The sequence below is a fragment of the Oryza sativa genome, chromosome 1 (genome assembly GCF_034140825.1).
Source record: "Oryza sativa Japonica Group chromosome 1, ASM3414082v1".
Classification (NCBI taxonomy): Eukaryota; Viridiplantae; Streptophyta; class Magnoliopsida; order Poales; family Poaceae; genus Oryza; species Oryza sativa.
In genome coordinates, this window is record NC_089035.1 from 24373741 (window position 1) to 24395086 (window position 21346).

The following is a 21346-nucleotide window of genomic DNA, read 5'->3' on the forward strand; positions in this document are numbered from 1 at the left end:
CATGTGTTAAAAATCTCTCTTCAAAAGTAGAGATCGAACGCAGCCTTATGAATCAAAGGAGCCTGTATGGAAAAAAAATCCTACCATGACATGAAATGCTTTTCTAGTTTGGTCGGGAGGTTTGGCATTTATTGTTTTATTATTTATACCAATAATTCTTGTGTCCACGAATATAAGATTTTCTAACATTTATTTTTTTCACAAATATAATAACTCATAAATACTCCATCCGTTTCAAAATATAATGCATATTTTGTTTCGTTATGACAAGACTTTGACTAGCCAATAATTGCATTATTGGGGTATCATTTATGTCATAGAAACATAATCATAAGTAAGCACTTTTAAACATGAATCTAATTAATTGGATTTTTGTGTCAGAACAAATAACGAAACAAAAATATTTATCAAAGTCTTATCTAAAAAAACATACTTCAAAATATTTTAGAACATACAGAACTTCTCTCATCAACCAATCTCTATTAAATGTCCTTTACATCTTTACCCTACTACTATCATCTAACCCCATTCACCCTTCATTCAATAAGATATATCAAAATACCTGACTGATCTCTTGTAAAAAAAAATATGTCTGATTGGTTGCTAACCATATATTGTCACCATTTGAAAAAAAAGTTATCAAACTTATTTATGTTTAAGGTTAGGTACTCAATTTTTTTCCCATCTTAACAAGTCTAAAATAATATCGACACACATTTCAAAGTCATTGATGAATGTGACCTAGTTTGTTTGAAGAGTTGGAAAGGTATATTGTCACAACTGTATCCGTAAACAACAAATATGCAAGTTGATTAAACTTATCTTACTTTAAACATTACTTCCTCCGTTCAAGTTATAAGACTTTCTAGCAATACCCACATTCATATATGTGTTAATGAATCTAGACATATTATAAGTCTTATAATCTAAAACGGAGGTAGTATAAAATATGACAAGATGTGCTTGTTAACCAAATATATCCAAAGTATTCTATTCTTTATACTTCATGTTTTTTTAAAAAAAACAAAAGTCTAAGGCCATATATTTTTATTCACCAGATTATTAAAATAAATTATACATACCCTTCACAATTCGAAAAATGTATTTTCTATTGCATTAGTTAGGCTACTTGTTTTAAACTATTCATTAACTTCATTTATTAAAATATTTAATATATTTATAAAATAAATAAACAATTCACACCATAAGACAATAATCCGCCCAATATTATATCTTTGTTATATCAAGTTATCAACCCATAACCATCCTTCACTTTCCTCAACTCTATTCACTCGTTTTTCACGTTCAAGTTTTCCAAAGTTAAATGGTGCATTATTTTAAAAAGTTCTATAACAAAGTTACTTTAAAATTCATATTAATATTTTTTTAAAATTAATACTTAAATTAATTATGTGCTAATGAACCGTTCTATTTTTTACGCATAAGAATCATTTCCAACAATAAAGCCCTTAAATTAAGGGTCTATTTGGCACAGCTCCAGCTCCAGCTCCATCCCTCTTGGAGCTGGAGCTCAGCCAAACAGTTTCAGCTCCACCAAAACTGGGAATGGAGCCGGGTAGAGCTCTCTCACAAAATAAACTAGAGTTGTGGAGCTAGATTTAGACAGCTCCACAACTCCACTCCAGACCTAACTCCAGCTAAATTTAGGAGTTGGAGCTGTTCCAAACAGACCGTAACTCTCCGTCCATTTCTAAAAAAAAAAGAAAAAAAAGAAAAAGAAACTCCGTCCATTTTGTCTCATGGGGCAAGTATGTTTTACTGCCCGGCGATCATCGCCGCCGCCACGGCCGGCGAACGACGCTCCAGCCGGCGGAGGTGACCCAACCCAGCCACCGCCGGCGAAATCCCGGAAGACGTCACACCACACCGCCATCGACTCCCTCGGCGAGGACCTCCTGCTGGACATCTTCCTCCGCCTCCCCACCCTCGCCTCGCTCGTCCGCGCCGCGCTCACCTGCCGGGCGTGGCGCGCCGCGGTGGCCTCCTCCCCGTCCTTCCGCCGCCGCTTCCGGGACCTCCACCCGCCGCCCCTCCTCGGCGTCTTCTGCGACCCCCGCGGCCATGGCCTCGCACGGCCGCGACCGGGACGTCCTCGCGGCCATCCGCGGCGGCGACTTCCTGCTCACCCGCCGCCTCCGAGACCTCGACGACGGCGGCGCGCCCCTCCGATGGCGCGTCTCCGACTGCCGGGGCGGCTACCTCCTCCTCGTGAACTCCGACGCCGGATTGGTCGCCACCGTCAACCCCATGGCCCCGCGGATGACAGATTTCATCAATATGCCCTTTCGGATCAACGATTCTGCGGCCAACAATGCGGGTGCGGCAGATGCCACCGGCCAAGAAGAAGAATCTTCGCCAATTTCCCTCGACCTACACTTGATTTGCTCGGAAGAGGATCCCATGTCATTCCAGCTGGTCTGGCTGCCACGATGAGTCCAGGGTGCAGGCAACCGTCTTCTCAAATGGCACCAACGGTTGGTGCCATCTCCCGTGGGTAGACATTGAGGCGAGAGCTTCGCCGGTTGCGCCGCACGACGGTAACAAGCATTGGCTTAAGCCCGGGATGCAGGCCAATGGCCTCATTTTCTGGCCTTTCAAGAACAAGGAGCACATGCTGGTGCTGGACACCAACACCATGAAGTTCACAGTCCACGAGATCCCGGTATTCTCCGAGGTCCAACAGGGTTGCAGCTTCGCCGTTGGTGAAACCAAAGATGACGTCCCTTGCATTGTCTGCGTCGTCGGAACCACCGTTAGTGTATGGATGCGCAAATTCGACGAGAAGGGTGTTGAGAGGTGGAGATTTGCTGACAGTATCCTTTCCAGTGAGGAAGCAAACCAACTGGGAATCCATGGTGGGCTGAAGGTGGTGACTCTATAAACGATGGCTTTGTGTACTTGGCCACAACAGAGATGATCTTTTCACTCTGCATAGAAACAAAGAAGATTGAGAAGCTGTTTCCAATGAGTTTTCGGTCCCGTCATCTCCATCCCTACATCATGGCGTGGCCGCCGTCTTTAGTAGGAAACTATGGGAAGTCTGCAGCTCCAAGACTATCTCACCAATGTTTAACTGCTAACTAGGCTAAGGTCGGCAAATTTAATCTTTAATTATCTCTTGAGACATTGTTCTATCCAATTCTCTTATCAGGGGACAAGCATTTTGGTGATATTCTGAAAAAAAAAAGATAATTTTTCCACTTCAGTGATTTTGGTAGTCTCTGTGCCTATACGACTATTGGTGGAATTTTAATGGGCTTTATGAATCAAATGCGATAGCATTCTCAGTATTGTTTCTTTATTGGTGACAGATGTTAATCTGCTATTTACTCAACTGTAAGATAATCTGGGGCCAATATTTATGTCTATGAGCACCGAAACAGTTTAGACTGCATGGGCGAAGGGATCTTTTTGTTTGTATAACTTCTCAACTTGGTCCATTTCTTATGTTGGCTATTAGCATTACAATTAAGAGCCTTCTTTTGTGTTCTGAGTCTGCCACTCCTGCCTGCGACATCCTTGCTCATTACATAATATGGATGTGTGTGCAAATGTTGCTAAGAATGGTGACTGCATCCTTTTTCTGTATGATATGACTGCTTAGAAACAAAACAGGGTAGCTTATGATGTCTGCTATACTCACCTGTTTTTTTTTAACTACAGAGAAATAAAAACTGGTGAAATTGTTATCCTGTCCTATGTATGAAATACTCTAGGCAAGTAGTTATCCTGTGATAATGCGGAGAATTAAATCAAATTTTGCAATGCTGAATATTCATCTACCATTCAATCTCAAATTTTGCAATGCTGAATATTCATCTACCATTCAATCTTGTATTTTGATATTCTGTAATACTAACCATTTTACCATTCCTCAGCACTTTCTTTTCAGTACGGGTGTGAAAGTACTGTTTTACTGAATTTTGATACATATACTGTATTTGGATTCTCTTTTGTTGTGAGTATGGAAGAGGATCCAGAATTCCAGATACCTCATTGCAAAAGATAACTTTGCGTTCTAATCAACCTGCATCGTACACCACAGTGAACCCAGTACTCGATTCAGATTGCTGTAGTAATTTGGCCTTTGGAAGAAGAGGATTGCTATAGCAATGTAGCCCCAATCCCCCAACCAGGATATAGATTGCTTTATGTATATGACATTCAGTTAGGACTTGAGAGATTTATCACTCAGCAGTACTGCATTGGATTTGCATCTCGTCCTGGCCGGAAGAATGAGATTCCCGGGCACCGTTGTTTTCTGGGCTGAAATGGTATTCCCACGAACAAACATGCTGTCTCTGTGTGATAAAAGCTTTCATCTCGCAATCAAATCGCTCGTTGTTAGGAGAGGTGTAAACCTAGAGATGGTGTGCCCAGTATGTAATCGACTGAATGAAGACCGTGGCCACATATTCTTTCAAATGTAAAAGGAGTCAAGGAATGCTGGAGGGTATTTCATCTTGAGGAGGGGAGAGCTATGCTTGAACGTTGTAGGTCAGGAGATGATATCATTGGTCTGGTCCTCAGTGAGGAACAGAAAATGCAGCATAATATCCTGAATCTTCCCATGGCAAATTGGCAGTGGTTGGTGGTCACTGATCAGCAAGAAACAAAACCAATTTCGGGAACAGAATGGCCACCGCAGCTCAAACTGGGTAATGCTCTTAGCATGGTTTCTTTATTTGCGGCCAATGTTAATCTATCGAAACAGTTTAGACTGCATGGGGGAAAGGGATATTTTTGTTTGTAGCATTTCTTATGGTGGCTAATGTGTCAGCAGCTATGTAGCTGTTGGTTAGGCATTATCAAGGGCCTCCTTTTGTGTTCTGTGATCCTGTCTGTGACATGCTTGTTTATTGCACATGGACTGATTAGCATACTTAGCTTTATCTGTGTGCAAAATTTGCTAAGAATGGTGAGTGCATCCTTTTTCTCTATGATATGACTGCATGGAAAACAAAACAGGGTATACGCTTACAACATATGCTATACACTCACTGTTTTATTTTTATGGTGAAGTTGTTATCCTGTCCTGTGTATGAAATGAAAGAGGTAACTAGTTATCCTGCGATAATATGTCGGTGAATCAAATCGAATTTCACAATGCTTAATATTCATCTAACATCCAATCCTGCAGTTTGATGTTCTGTAACATCCAATGCTTAGGATTCTTTTTTTGTGGCAAGTCTGTAAGATCCTTGATCAAGATAATGTGAGACGTTACCTTTACACACACACACACACAAAAAAAAAACCAACAACAACAAAACAAAAAAGCTGTTGCTGTAGATCAACCTATATGGTACACCTTAATCGACTAAGATTTCTGTAGCAATTGTTAGATAAAAATTATATGAAAAGTGAAATGTGAAATTCTCTCAATTTCCATTAATCTCAATGTCCCATTATATAGGGAGATTTAGAGTACTACAAGCCAAGGATTTTAGGTATTTACTGAATTAATATGCCATAAGACAACAGAAGTATGCCAGAAGTGAACAAAATCTTGTATTGACATCTTCAACTGTCACAGCCCTTGTACATGTTATTTTAAAAGAGAAGGCAACCGTAGATATAAGCCGTATTGTCATTATTTGACTGTATATAGAAATTTGGGATAATTTGATCCATGCCATTACAAATATGGCATATTAGAAAAATATCATTACAATTTACGTTATTGGTTGGATGCCATTGAAAATTTGTAACATCCAATCCTGCAGTTTGATGTTCTGTAACATCCAATGCTTAGGATTCTTTTTTTGTGGCAAGTCTGTAAGATCCTTGATCAAGATAATGTGAGACGTTACCTTTACACACACACACACACAAAAAAAACCAACAACAACAAAACAAAAAAGCTGTTGCTGTAGATCAACCTATATGGTACACCTTAATCGACTAAGATTTCTGTAGCAATTGTTAGATAAAAATTATATGAAAAGTGAAATGTGAAATTCTCTCAATTTCCATTAATCTCAATGTCCCATTATATAGGGAGATTTAGAGTACTACAAGCCAAGGATTTTAGGTATTTACTGAATTAATATGCCATAAGACAACAGAAGTATGCCAGAAGTGAACAAAATCTTGTATTGACATCTTCAACTGTCACAGCCCTTGTACATGTTATTTTAAAAGAGAAGGCAACCGTAGATATAAGCCGTATTGTCATTATTTGACTGTATATAGAAATTTGGGATAATTTGATCCATGCCATTACAAATATGGCATATTAAAAAAATATCATTACAATTTACGTTATTGGTTGGATGCCATTGAAAATTTGTAACATCCAATCCTGCAGTTTGATGTTCTGTAACATCCAATGCTTAGGATTCTTTTTTTGTGGCAAGTCTGTAAGATCCTTGATCAAGATAACGTGAGACGTTACCTTTACACACACACACACAAAAAAAAACCAACAACAACAAAACAAAAAAGCTGTTGCTGTAGATCAACCTATATGGTACACCTTAATCGACTAAGATTTCTGTAGCAATTGTTAGATAAAAATTATATGAAAAGTGAAATGTGAAATTCTCTCAATTTCCATTAATCTCAATGTCCCATTATATAGGGAGATTTAGAGTACTACAAGCCAAGGATTTTAGGTATTTACTGAATTAATATGCCATAAGACAACAGAAGTATGCCAGAAGTGAACAAAATCTTGTATTGACATCTTCAACTGTCACAGCCCTTGTACATGTTATTTTAAAAGAGAAGGCAACCGTAGATATAAGCCGTATTGTCATTATTTGACTGTATATAGAAATTTGGGATAATTTGATCCATGCCATTACAAATATGGCATATTAGAAAAATATCATTACAATTTACGTTATTGGTTGGATGCCATTGAAAATTTGTAAAATTAGAACCATGCCACTACCGTCACTATTTCCATCTCCTCTCTCACATCGTCAGCCTCTCTTGTTTCTTCTCTTGCTTTCTTATCTCTTCTCTCTCGTTCTTTTTTCTCTCTCGACAAAGCGGCAAGGGCGGGCTGGCAATGGCGGGGTGCGGCGCACGGCGCGCGGCGAGGGAAGCGCTGGCGCAGCTGGCGGTAGGTCAGCTCGGCCAAGGGCAAGAAGAGGATGTGCTGGGCAGGGAGAAGGAGGGGAAAGACGGAGAAAGGAAGAAAAAGAAGAAGGGGAGGAGAACCTCGACGGCATGCAGCGCCGAGAGGCTGAGCCATGTCAAGAGCTCAACTCGCACCTCCTCGTCTCGTCCGGCTCCGTGGTGGAGGAGATCACGAATGGCGGCGGCGGTGGCGGTGACCTCGAGCCCGCCAAGGCCGAGCACTTCTCCGCGCTTGTCGTGGTCATCGTGGGAGGCGGACGAGCTGGAGGAGGCGGCGACCGCGCCGAGGCCGAGCACTTCACGCCGTCGTCGACCTGCATCGCCTCGCGCTGCCATCGCCACAAGCGTCGAGGCCGTCGTGCTTGCTCCAGGGCGCCGCCCACGCTCTGTCCGCGCCGAGGTTGTCGCCATCGCGCCCAGGCCGCCGCCCGCCGAGCCCGCTGAGCCCACTGCCATCGCACCCAGGCCACCACCTGCCGAGTCCGTGCCGAAGCCGCCGCCCGCTGTCGCGGCTCGCCTTCTCCCCGCCCGCGCACAGCGGGGTGATGGTGAGGATGGTGACGTGGGAGAGGAGGACGGAGAGAGTGATGGTTCCAATTTTATAAATTTTCAGTGGCATCCAACCACTAACGTGAATTGCAATAATATTTTTCTAATATGTCATATTTGTAATGGTATGGATCAAATTAACTCTAGAAATATACTAGTTGATGCCCCAATGGTTTTCTTACTGATAAATTATTCTAGGTTAAGTTTACAAGTAACCTAAAGTTTATTATCGGTCAAATTATTATAAGTAAACTAAATATATATAATTCCATAGCACCAAGGAACTTCAACCGCTCACTAGAAGGTTGGTTGCGTGAGAGGTTGAAACACAAATCGTTGTAAAAGGGTAATGTCACCTGGAATGCCTCCACAGTTCCACTCAAATTCCAAAATTATTACGCCATGTCTTGCAGCATTGCCTTTTGCTTGCGTAATTAGGGTAGTTTCAGACCCTAAAACTCAGTTTCACCTAGAATTATACGAACAACACACACAAGTTCAGTATTAGTGTTCTGCATCGGGAAGGGTCGAAGGGATGATGCTGGTGCTACTGAGAAATGGGTGCAGCCAAGACAGGTTTGTCCCATTGGGAGAACAGCTTACAGAGCTCATTGGGGATGGACCGGGCGACCACAAATAACTGTATGTTTTGGCAGTCAAGAATGGAGCTGCATACTTGATGATGACATTGTTGGTTTCCCTCGATAATGATGATGACGAAACCTGTCAGGGATTTTGTGGTGCATGTCGTGCTTTTAGGGTCTGTAACTCAGAGAAGCAAAATGACTCTTCACCAGCGCAATATTGCAAATTGTCATTGGATACGAAGGTTTTTCTCTCTTCAGAAAAGGGATATTCCATCCAGAAAGAGAAGCAAATCTAGTGCAATACTATCGAGTGATAAAGCCAAATAATCCAGTGCAATAAGTCCTAGCTGGTTGGGGGCATGCATTATTGCTGTTACAAAAGGCCATTATTTGGCCATTATTTGATCTCATCAAAAGCAGCTATCAAAGAGGATTTGAATCTTGTAACAGTCATGTTTAAAGGCATAAATCATCCTTATTGCTATATATTAATGTAATTCACTAAATGCCTAGAATCCTAGGCTTGTAATACTCTAAATCTCCCTATATAATGGGGCATTGAGATCAATGGAAATTAAGAGAATTTCACATTTCTCTGTTCATATACTTGTTATCTAACACGCCATCAGCACGCTCTAACCGAGCAAGAACGGTGAAGAACTCACCGGCACCATGAAGGGTAAGATGGCTCGCCCCATTTCTCTCGATGTCGGATCTTCTCTTCCTCTCAATCTTCGTGCGGACCATCTTCGTCGCCTCATGCAGCAGCTTGACAAGCTTCTCCAGGCTCCAGCGCGTCGTTCTCGACGTGGTAGGGGCCGTTGTGCTGGCATATATCCATCGCCTTCGCTGGAGCATGGTACCTCTGAGGAGGAACTCTGGCGACGGTGCAGCCAGCGTAGGGCTGTACAGCGGTGTCGCTGGTGAGTGCTCCGACGAAGGCAATGGAGATATGGCACGGCAAGTGTGGTTCGTCTAGCCGTGGTGAGGACAAAATGAAGTCACCACCTTTGGCACCTCCTGCGGCAGTCAGTCGAACTGCAGTCGCACTCTTGCCGTCCATCCATGGGACTTGTAGTGGTGCGGCGACTCCACCAGAATGCATTCTAGCGCGGTGCAGGTGTCAAGAATTATTGAAGGCCCGCGGCGAATCGCGAGGGTGCTCAAGTCAGCGCTCCCAGCTCTGGTGGTTCTGCAGGCAGTGGCGCCGTCGTTGTGACGTCGTCCTCCTCGTTTGGCGAAGCCAGAGGGAGGAGACTAGGGGCCACGGCCGGCAATGCCAGCACCACAGCCCCTGCCGCGTGAGAATGGCGCGCCAGAGCCCGGAGAAGCTTATCGAGCTGCTACATGAGGCGACGGAGATGACGAGCACGAAGATTGAGAGGAAAAGAAGATCCGACATCGAGAGGAATGGGGCAAGCCATCTTACCCTTCACGGTGCCAGTGAGTTCTTCACCGTTCTTGCTCGGTTAGAGCATGCTGATGGCATGTTAGATAACAAGTATATGAACAGAGAAATGTGAAATTCTCTCAATTTCCATTGATCTCAATGTCCCATTATATGGGGAGATTTAGAGTATTACAAGTCTAGGATTCTAGGCATTTATTAAGTTACATCAATATAGCAATAAGGATGATTTATGCCTTTAAATATGGCTGTTACAAGATTCAAATCCTCTTTGATGGCTGCTTTTGATGAGATCAAATAATGGCCTTTTGTAACAGCAATAATGCATGCCCCCAAACAGCTAGGACATTGAGGGCTTTATCACTCGGCAGTATTGCACTGGATTTGCTTCTCTTTCTAGCTGGAAGATCCCTTTTCTGAAGAGAAAAACCTTCATATCGGGTGACAAAATTTGTAGTATTGCACAGGTGAAGAGTAATTTTTTGCTTCTCTGAGTTTTAGACCCTAAAAGCACGATATGCACCCGAAGTTAAAATCCAAAATTCCTGACGGGTTTCTTCATCATCATCATCGAGGGAAACCAACAATGTCATCATCAAGTATGCAGCTCCATCCTTGACTGCCAAAACATACAGTTAATTGTGGTCGCCCGGTCCATCCCCAATGAGCTTTGTAAGCTGTTCTCCCAGAGGGACTTACCTGTCTTGGCTGCACCCATTTCTCAGCAGCACCAGCATCATCCCTTCGACCCTTCTCGAAGCAGAACACTAATACTGAACTTGTCTGTGTTGTTCGTATGATTCTAGGTGAAACTGAGTTTTAGGGTCTGAAACTACCCTAATTACGCAAGCAAAAGGCAATGCTGCAAGACATGGCGTAATAATTTTGGAATTTGAGTGGAACTATAGAGGTATTCCAAGTGACATTGCCCTTTTGCAACGATTTGTGTTTCAACCTCTCACACAACCAACCTTCTAGTGAATGATGAAGTTCCTTGGTGCTATGGAATTATATATATTTAGGTTACTTAGAATAATTTGAGCGATAATAAATTTTAGGTTACTTGTAAACTTAACCTAGAATAATTTATCAGTGAGAATACCATTGGGGCATCAACTACTATATTTCTATATACAGTCAAACAATGACAATACGGCTTATATCTACGGTTACCTTCTCTTTCAAAATAACATGTACAAGGGTTGTGACAGTTGAAGATGTCAATACAAGATTGGAAGATAAAACTGACATACATTTCAGATTTTGGGCAAGCGTCAGAAGGTTCTCTTATTGTTGTTTTGTTCACTTCTGGTATACTTCTGTTCTCTTATGGCTTATTAATTTTTCACGTGTTGGACAGGACAAGTTCTCTGAAAGATTTTATGTGTGAGTGGTTGTTACATCGTCAATTTCATTCAGAAACAGAAGCACAAATTAAGCAAGCAAAATCCTTTTGCTGCACTTTTAAGAATTACTACAACTGAACCTCTCAAAAATAAATAATGATAAGTTGATAACAGAAGCTCAAACTTTGATTTTTGACCTCTATGTCAATTGAGGCTCAGTACATCATCCATACTCTGTTTTTTGTGAAGAAGAATATGCAAGTTCGTTCAGAAAGGCTTGCAAATTAAACAAGCACTGCAAGGACCTCTATGATGTGTGTTTGAGTTCTTTCTTTCAAGTGCTTCAAAAGCAAACTTCATCATCTTGTTTGTGCATATATTAAACAGCCAGTTTCAAATACTGATAAGCACGGTAACTCCATAATAATATGGATCAAGCATTACCGGTTTTTTATTTCATAATTTGGTCAGGCATTTCCCGATCATCTATGTTGTTCCTGGATAACAATTGAGATTTTTCACTAGATAACATTGCACAATATTTACAGCAACACATAATGATACAATCAATTCAATCAAATAAGCGTATATTTGCCAGGGATTAAAAAAAAGAGAGAAGAAAACGAACAAATGCAGGAACGGAGAAGAAGTCCAAAGCTAACCAGAGGAAGAAGGAGATGAAGCATCGATCCATGTCCATGTCGCTCACAAGGCGGCGAGGCCGAGGAAATCGAGGGCGGACTTGGCCATGATGGCGGTGAACTCCTCGAAGCTGATGAGGCCGTCGCCGTCGGTGTCGGCCTCGCGCATCATGTCGGTGAGTTCGGCGTAGCAGATGGGGTGGCCCATCCGCGCCATGGAGCGCGCGAGCTCGGCGGCGGAGATGAAGCCGTTGCCGTCGCGGTCGAAGGCCCTGAAGGCCTCGGCGAGCTCCGCCTGGTCGACGGCGACGGAGGGGCGGCACGGGCCGAGGATGAGGTCGGCGAGGGAGGAGGCGAGCTCGTCGAACTCGACGGTGCCGTTGCCGTCGGCGTCGATGGCGGCGATGAGGGCGTGGATCTCGTCCCCCGCGGCCGGGCGGAGGCCGAGAGAGCGGAGGAGCGCGGCGAGCTCCAGCTTGGTGAGGCTCCCGTCGCCGTCGAGGTCGAACCGGAGGAAGATCTCGTGCAGCTGGCGCAGCTGCTCCCCGCGCAGCCGCGCGCGCCCGCGGACCGCCTCCGCCGTAGCTGGGGCCTTCCCCTTCCGCTTCCCCTCCCCCTCCTCCTTCTTCCCCTTCTCCTTCCCGTCGACGACGACGACGCCGCCGGCGTGGAGGGACATGGTTCGCGTCGCCGTCTCCGTCGCCGTCGCCGACGCCGCCGCCGCCGCGTGCGGAACGGATGGATGGGCGTGGTCTGCGCCTCGGGTTTCTTCGTGGACGCGGTCTTCGCGGGGCCTCTCCCTCTGGCTCTGCATGTTGACCGCTTTGCGTTTGCGTGGGAGTGAGACGTTCGATGGATATGCAGCCGTTGCGTTTGCGTACGACGACGTCGCGGTCGCAGTGGCTTCGCCCTCGCATCGCACACGGTATATATATATATATTTCCGAGCAGTGGGGCACCGCGGAGTAATTCTGAGCTGATTCAATCCACAAATGGATTTCTTTTAGGGAAAATTGCAAAAACAGAAAAACCATCATCCATAAAATCACTTTGACATTTCTTTTTAGTCATTTTTGTTGCAAATACCCACCCCTACTTAGTTTTGTTGTAAAAACACCTCAATGCTCATGTGTTTAACTGAATCAGCCCATTATTGTTTATGCAGAGTTACCATAGGTTATGCTATAGCCATGTTAATCTTGTTCAAGTGCTTGCATTATACTCATTTTCATATTTGATTGAACACTTTTGTGAAAATAGCGAAACTCGGTGCGACAAATCTCACAAAAAAAAGCATCTAGACTATACTCTGGAAATTTTTAATTTTGGTAAAGACGGCTCACATTTTATAAAAGTGTATTAATTTGGTTAAGCATTTGTGTACTTGGGATATTTTTATAACAAAATTGATTATGTGGATGGACATTTGAAACAAAATGACTTATATAGGGTAAAATGTCCAAGCTTCAAATGAATTATGGGGTGATTTTTACAATTTTTTTCTTTGTTTTATTGCTCGCATGCATGTTCAAAGAGAGAGTCCAACATAGCATATCTCAGCGATGCCTTATTCGGTTAATCTCTCCTCTAAGGGCCCCTTTGAATCGCAGGAATGGAAAAACGGAGGAATAGAAAAAACGTAGGATTCTGACAGGAATGCATGTGTAAAACAGAGGATTAGAAAATACAGGAAAAACACAGGAATGACCGTATGATTGAACCACAGGAAAAACGCAGGAATCGGATGAGAGATAGACTCAAATGAATTTTTTCAAAAGGTTGGACCTCTTGCTAACTTTTCTCTAAAATCTCTATAGGATTAGACATTTCATAGGAATTTTAAAGGATAGTGTAGCATTCAATCCTTTGTTTCAAAGGCTTTCATAGGAATATTTTCCATAGGATTGAAATCCTTCAAATTTCCTACACTTTTCCTACAAATCAAAGCGGCCTAAAGGATCAAGGGGATTCCTCAATTAACGCTTTTCTTATAGGATATATCGAACAATTTCTATTTAACATAGAATTATGTTTATATTATGTGTACAATAGGATTCGGAGACCTCAGGTGCTAAATAAATTTTATGATATAAATAGGATGAAATCTTTCTGGTATGCGCTTGAACGATGTGTGTATACCATGATGGGTGGTGCCATTTATACGATGTGCCCGTAACCGTAAGCTTTACAGTGGTCTAAAAGCGAAATAATTCCGAGCAATGCGTCTGCTACACAGACCTTAATATTTATAAGTGACTGCACTCGAATACCTGACATTTGGATAGCATCTACGAAGAACGGGATGTCAGATTGTGAGGTTTTTCCCGGTATGCCATTAAAAAAAGATGGTGTCTGCCTCTGTGCCACTAAAAAGTTCGAGCCTCCCTCTGTGACATCGTCGAATTTTATCGCGCCCTCCGCATCATTCCGTCCGTTTTTATCCTAACGGTGGATAACGGCTGCGCCAAATGACTTAATTGCCCTTAGGCCTCCTAGCACTCTCCTCTCTCCCTCAGATGCAGCAGCAGCAAAGAAGCGGGAGGGGAGTCGCCGGCGATGCCGCTGCGGTCGGCGAGGCGAAGGGTGACAACGGCGGCCGTGGTGCTGAGCCACCACATCTCTCGCATCCTCGCCGCGTCGGCCTTGTGCCGCCGCCACCGGTGGCCGGCGTTAGTGCGCGGCTGTGCCACCACAGACGACGACGGGGCGCTGCGACGACGGCGGCGGCGGCATCGCTGCTCGATGAAGATGTCGGCAACAACGCTGCGACGACGACGACGACAACGACCGGGCCGAGGCGACGGCGGCGCCGGTCGGCCCTACGCGGCGGAAGGAGGCCGGGGCGTCGAGGAGGATGGGGGAAGGACTACGCCCGCGTCGCCGCCGTCTCCGGCAACGCACAGCAGCACGGCAGCGTCTACTGGAAGCACGTCGCGGCGGCGGTGCTCGCCTCCCTCGACCTGGCCAGGACCTAGCGCCATAGCTCACCGCCACACTCGCCACGACGGAGTCGCCAGTGTGGATGGACAACAGCACGGCGGCACAGTGCTGGGAGGTGGAGGATGTCGCTCGTGAGCTCGTTCATGGCGTCGCTGCTGGTTGGCGGCTACGCCTACATCGACAAGACCGACGGCGCTTGGATGAACTTGAAGACGGACAGGGCGCTGCGACAACGACGAGCGCCGATTGGAGGGGTGGCCGGTGGGGTTGCCGGCGGCCCTGGGCGAGTCGGAGGCGGCGCCGGAGTCGAATCCGGCGACGGAGGCGGGGGCGACCGCGGAGGGAGGCGCGGTGGCGGCGTCTTGGACGGGGACGGCGACGACCCGTGCCCGCGGGCCACCTCCGCCGACGCGTCGGAGCCCTCGGAGGCCGATCCCGCCGCTACCGACGCGTCGGAGCCCTCGGAGGCCGATCCCGCCGCTACCGACGCGTCGGAGCCCTCGGAGGCCGATCCCGCCCCGCGGGCCACCTCCGCCGACGCGTCGGAGCCCTCGGAGGCCGATCCCGCCGCTACCGACGCGTCGGAGCCCTCGGAGGCCGATCCCGCCGCTACCGACGCGTCGGAGCCCTCGGAGGCCGATCCCGCCCCGCGGGCCACCTCCGCCGACGCGTCGGAGCCCTCGGAGGCCGATCCCGCCGCTACCGCCGCGTCGGCCTCCTCGGCGGGGCGCTTCGATGCCATGCGGTGCAGGGAGGGGAGGGGGAGCAGGTCGCCGCCGTCGTCGAACCTGCACCCAGCCGCCGCGCAGCACCAGTCGCCGGCCACGCCGCGCCACCGCCTGTCTGCCACGCGCCGCGCCGCTAAGCGCCGCCTTGGCTGTCCGCCGACGCCGCTTAGCCCACTCGCCGTCGGCGCCGCCTGGCTACCTCTCTCTCTCTGGTGAAAAGGAAGAAAAAAAAGAGGGGAACGAAGCAGAGACTAAAAGGGCAAGAAGGACATTTTTCCTACCCAGCCCCACATGTCAGAGCTCCCAAACAGTTAAAGCCAAACAGAATAGCGACGGAATGGTATGGAGGGCACGATAAAGTTCGGCGATGGCATAAAGGGAGTCTCGAACTTTTTAGTGGCACAGAGGCAGACACCATCTTTTTTAATGGCACACAGGTAAAGACCTCTCAGATTGTTCATTAATGTGGGAAGTCTAAGCTTGCTTTACATTGCTACACATTTTGAGTTGCAGCATGGCAAAGGAGCAGGGGAGCATATATCCTAAAATAAAATTACTGTGTCTAAACGAATGCCATCAAATAAGTACCACCAATGCTCTCAATTCCCAAGTCCCATTTTCGTGCTTACAAAAGATGCCCAGCTGGAAAGCAGCTAAGATAACAGTTTATAACAAGTACTACCATAGTTGCAGGATAATGAGAAATCACAAGTGCAACTGTTGAAGAGCTCCACGTCACCGATGATATAATTAATCGAAAATTCAAAAATGGATCAAGGAAAATGCCGCTTTTGTTGTTTACCGTTCTGTTATTGATTATAACGTCTGTCCTCAGTAATTCCGTTAATGCATTCAAGAGCTATATATAGCTTGCAGAAACTTATCTGGCACTATGGCTGAAATGAGAATACAGCTGTGCATAACAATAGAACGCTACGCAAGTGAAGAATACGGCTGTGCATAACAATAGAATGCAAGTGACGTGCTGAGTATCTTCTAACGAAATTGTAACGGAAAAGCTCTGGACCTTTTCTTTCTGTAGGAGGGCTATGCAAAGATTCATCATGCTTTCTACCTCAACCACCATCTTTGAACAGCTGAAATGGGTGTGTTGAGGAACGGTGCGTAGCGATGGATGTAGGGATTTACGGCCCGGCCTATTCTCGCCCATGCGCTCTGGTGATAGCCAGATGTTACGGGTGCATGGTACATCAGCTTCAATAGCTGCACAAAAAGAATGTGTATGATAAGGTTAGCTAGATAATAATGCATCACTTGAAAACCTAATAGGTTTGGTTAGAAATAAGCATTCAGATTCAACAAAAAGTGCAGTGCCTGAGCTATCATATAATAGTATTAAAGTAATGCCAGTTGCTTATGTAGGCACTTCTCTGCAAGATATCAAGGATTGCAAGTTTTAACAGTGAATGAGGAGATCCAAGTCACACTGCCTTGTTAGTGCAATCAATTGAATGTTAAAAAAAAAATCAACCAATCATGTTCCTGTGTTCTCCCCGTTTGCTAAAAGAAGAAACAATGAAGATTGACGAAAAAGCAATTGCTTTATGGGAGCAGGTTAACTCACATGGAAGTACATGAAAGTCTGAATTATGTTGCGTCTCCACCTGCATGACCAAATGTGTAGAACATATTGCATAAGTTGACAGTTGACACACAACAACCTAATTGAATTGATTCATTCAAAAGTGAATCCACGTACGAGAAAAGAGATACGATCATAAGGAAACCCAGAGTAATTTCAGCATTTGAACAAAGGAGGCTGAGTGTTGTGTTGTTTGTTTCTACCCACAGACAAGGCTCCTCCAAATACTTCCTGAATAAGAAGTACACAAGAAATCAGTAAAGGCACAGATACAAGCAAAGGTCAAAGCTGCCTTATAAGAAAAAACGAATTGTTAAGTAGCATGCCCTGAAGATAATAAAACAAAGAACCGTGTTCGAATTTACTTGCCTGTACAAAGAGGAGCGTGCAAAGTTACGCCTTAGGAATCTAGCAACATGATCAAGTGCCCAGCAAAGCACAGGAAGAAGAGCAACTGCAACAATAGAAAAATGAAACAGCTAAGGACAAAAGAGATGAAGCTCACAAATTTGAAGGAAAGAGGAAAGACAGCTTACTTTTATAGTGCACATTAGATGTGAACATCATAAGGGAGAACATCAAATGAACAAAGTCCTTGGCTACAATTATAGATTGCAACCAAGGCTGAATTGCAGCCATGTTCCATGCTCTTGGTTTCTACAAGCAGAAAGGGGGGAACCGATAGGTAGTGGAAAATTAGCACAGACAAAACTAGACAAAGAAAGGCGTATTCCAGGTTATTCACATAGAAACACTTACCCCATAGGTGACATAAAGAGAATATGCTGAGGAGCATATTGTTCCTAGTAATGAGAGTCTATAGGCTTTGCTTGCAATATGTTTTGGTAGAATTGGCAATATTCCAAGACTAGCAACTACCAGTACCTACAAAATCAGAGCTCACAAAACTATATTATTCCACTCCAACATGTAGGATAGTACCAGCATCAACTAACAGATAATGATGGTTACAATATATAAGGGATAGAACAAGAAATGTCACAAAAAATAATTATGCAATCTTAAGCCAGGGTAAAGCAGTCAGCTGATCCAGCTATGGATCACATAATTCAACAAGGGGAATTTCATGGTCATATATATATGTCAGTGGTTGAGACTCGAAAAATATGAGAGAAATCCCAAGGCCAGAATACAAAGAATGGTAATTGCAAAAGTGAAATAAATAATATGGATAGAATATCATAACATAATAAGATGCATTTTCTCCCACGGGTACTAGATCATACATATCACAGTTTATCTCTAAAGGGGAAGGTATATAATGGCATACCCAGGCATTGATAGAGAAATGTATAGTCCGCCCATCCAACCATAAAGAATTTGCAGTCCTTTCCGTTTGTGATGGTTGGGAGGCAGCAGTTGATCTTGCACTTGATCCTACAAAGAAATAATAATAATAATACTGGTGTGAAAGCATCAAGGTAGGAATCCATCTTTGTTCAAATTGTCATTACTAATTAAACAATTAAGAACCTGGGCTTTTTAGACAAGGGGAAGAATTGTATTGAAGACCATCTTACTATGAAGTAGGCAAACGTTAAAGGGCATTGAAAAATAAAAATGAAGACACAAGAACCTGAAACAGCAATACCAGAACAGGCAGTTCACCGTACCTGAGTCACGAGCTCTGACATTCTCATTGGATGGTGTTGCTGAAGACCTTGCTGCTGGTTTGGTGGATTGACTTGAACTTGTGGAAGACATTGGCTCAACAATCAAATCAGGATCCTGGAATGTGAAGGAACAACAATTTCACTACTGTTCTGTCTTGAATCTTTTACTTTCCTCTGACTTTCGAAATTGAGAAGGCCAATTGCAAACAACATTCTTTTTTTGTGAGTTGTGACATTAATAAAATAAACTATAATCAGACTGTGCATAAAGTCACAGCAGTAAGGTCACCATCAACCAAGTGGAAAACATCAAGCAAATAATAAATCAGGTTTAGTAGAAGGGCTAGTATATAACAAATCCAGGTATTTGTGCGGCAGCAAGATGAAAGTGATGGGATGAGGTGTGAGGAAGTCAAAGCACCACAGCCTTTGATCCAATTCACCATTCACAACTTTTTTGTTTTCATTTCACATCTACATGCTACCATAACACAAGCTAAATGAAGAAACTTGTCTGAAACAAATGCTACCATAACACAAGCTAACTGAAGAAACTTGTCTGAAACAAATATTGGCTCGGAAAGGAAGCCCTATCCAATAGAAGAAATATACCATCGCTAGCACATCCTAGAAGTCACAAGATTGTTTACAAATTTTCTTGATGTCACTAGTAATAACTATATTTTTGCTTCAAGGTTATTGATTCGTATCGTTGGCAAACATTCCCTAATTGAAAGCCAACAAAAAATGTTTGGTCTAAAAATTTAACCTCATCATATGTTTTCTGCTTTTACATGTATTGATCTGGCGCAAACAACAACCATCTTCATCCACAGCACCAAGACATAAACATGACCAAGTAAAGCACACTCAATTTCCTTACACAATCATTGCAATACGGTATAAAAACTGCAGCTACACCAAATCTAAGAGTGCAAAAATAGTAAAATTCAATATCTTATCAACTCCATGGAACCAAAGACAATGAAATACCGAGCACGATGACAACGATGACGATGACGACCTCGTGCACCCCATAAACTCAATTTGATATTTCGACACCATAGATACAATTTTACAGTCTAAACTAAGCAGCTCTTTCTAGCATCATCAAGTACAAGCCATCATCAACCTTTTTCGTCGCGACACCTAATTTTCTCCGACACTAGTACCTGCCTACCAACACCGAGACAAACAGATCGAACTAACTGCAGCACGAGATGCCGAGATGCATCCATAATTTTCGCACATCACCAAGACGAGAGCCGAGAGCCGTAACCAATCCAATCAGGCACGGAAGAAGCGGAGGCGGGCGGGCGGGGGGCTTACGATGTACCGCTGGTAGAACTTGCGCTTGAAGTGGTCGACGACGTCGGGGCGGGAGGCGAGGTGAGGCGGCACGAGGACGTTGGACCAGTACCCCGCCCACCGCGAGTCGTTCTCGTAGTCGTACGCCGCGGCCCCGATCCGCTTCAGCCTCTGCGGATCTCCGCCGCCCCCGCCGCCGCCGGTGCTCCCCTCCCCATCCCCCATCGCCGCCGGTGCTCGCCTCCGCCTCCCCCCTCGCTGCCGCTGGGGTACGGGACTCCTCCGGGTTCGTTCGAGAGAGTCGCGTCGCGTCTCGAGACGAAGAGGGAGATGAGATGACACACTACTGTTGGGAAGATTTTTTTTTCTTTTCCTTTTTCTTTTTTTCGGTTGGCCAACCAAACGAGCGAAAAGTCCACCAACACTTAATAAAATGCTGATGTGTCGTATGCTGATTGGATTTTGATTCTTTTTCTACCAACTTTTTCGACTAATTAATAAATTAGATAGTTAGTTGATTGAAATATATGGTATTAAAAATTTTATAAAAAGAATCCTATATACCTATAAAGTTTATCCCCCACTAAGTGTAGTTAATGCTAATTCTCTCTTCTCTCGTGACACCACATCAACTCGATTATTTTTATTCTTTGGATGATTCATCAAGGGTGTAAATTGCATCTCTTCACGTCACCTTTAGCCTTTAGATGATTCATCAAGAGTGTAAATTGCATTTCTTCACTCCAAAAGACACCATATAATCCAATCATTTATAAACTTTGGATAATTTATAAAGGTACAAAAATACATAAATACATGGAAAAAAATCGTAAATAGGTAAGAAAGAAAATTTTAGAACTTATACTATATTATCACATAATTCTCCCACAGCAACGCGCGGGGTACCCATCTAGTTAGTCCATATAGCACTGCTCTTTTTGCATTTGATTATTTTTGTGGCTTTCTTTGTTAATAAGGGGTGCTCGTATTAATGGTTTTGTAATTGTGTTGCAACTACTTCCTCTATTTTATATTATATAAGTCATTTTGACTTTTTTCTAATCAAACTTTCTTAAATTTAACTAAGTTAATAGAAAAAAATCACAACATTTAAACATCAAATTAGTTTTCATTAAATCTATGATTGAATATGTTTTGATACTAGTAATATGTTTATTTTGTGTTAAAAATGCTACTATATTTTTCTACAAGCTTAATCAAACGTAAATAAATTTGACTAGAAAAAAATCAAAACAACTAATAATATGAAACGGACGGAGTATATTACTAGGAGATTGGCTTTTTATGGGACAGAGTGAGTATCGGATATGATACATCCTTATACTAAGATGTTGTTTTTCTTGATGGGGTAGAGGGAGTAAAGGTTCATAATCTAAATCGCATTATTTCCAAGATGACGTTATGCTTCACTCAACTTTAAAGAAGTATTTTATATCGGATAAAACTTTTATATGACTCTTAGTAACACATT

At 43.9% G+C, this 21346-nt stretch overlaps 3 protein-coding genes and 1 pseudogene across 4 annotated transcripts; 2 read left to right on the top strand and 2 right to left on the bottom strand.

Moving 5' to 3' along the window:
• The first annotated feature begins 1712 nt into the window (after positions 1 to 1712).
• Positions 1713 to 3317, top strand: LOC4324099 (uncharacterized; annotated as a pseudogene).
• An 8174-nt stretch (positions 3318 to 11491) lies between these two features.
• On the bottom strand, positions 11492 to 12473 carry LOC4324100 (probable calcium-binding protein CML12). The gene has a single exon (XM_026026975.2). The coding sequence runs from the start codon at positions 12453 to 12455 to the stop codon at positions 11706 to 11708; it is 750 nt and encodes a 249-aa protein (XP_025882760.1). The 5' UTR covers positions 12456 to 12473; the 3' UTR covers positions 11492 to 11705.
• A 1125-nt stretch (positions 12474 to 13598) lies between these two features.
• LOC4324101 (uncharacterized) lies at positions 13599 to 16282 on the top strand. The gene has a single exon (XM_015765970.3). It carries the CDS (start codon positions 14704 to 14706, stop codon positions 15523 to 15525), a length of 822 nt encoding a protein of 273 aa, XP_015621456.1. The 5' UTR covers positions 13599 to 14703; the 3' UTR covers positions 15526 to 16282.
• LOC4324102 (uncharacterized) lies at positions 16079 to 20205 on the bottom strand. Of its 2 annotated transcripts, none has more exons than XM_015765969.3 (9): positions 19876 to 20205; positions 18547 to 18661; positions 18204 to 18310; positions 17672 to 17797; positions 17449 to 17569; positions 17282 to 17366; positions 17030 to 17143; positions 16895 to 16934; positions 16079 to 16533 (listed from the first exon to the last, which is right to left on the bottom strand). In XM_015765969.3, exons 1-9 carry the CDS (start codon positions 20077 to 20079, stop codon positions 16381 to 16383), a joined length of 1065 nt encoding a protein of 354 aa, XP_015621455.1. In that variant the 5' UTR covers positions 20080 to 20205; the 3' UTR covers positions 16079 to 16380. The 2 variants fall into 2 exon arrangements, with proteins under 2 accessions (XP_015621455.1, XP_066161865.1); XM_066305768.1 differs by having other exon boundaries at positions 17030 to 17139; positions 17278 to 17366.
• Between the last annotated feature and the right edge of the window lie 1141 nt (positions 20206 to 21346).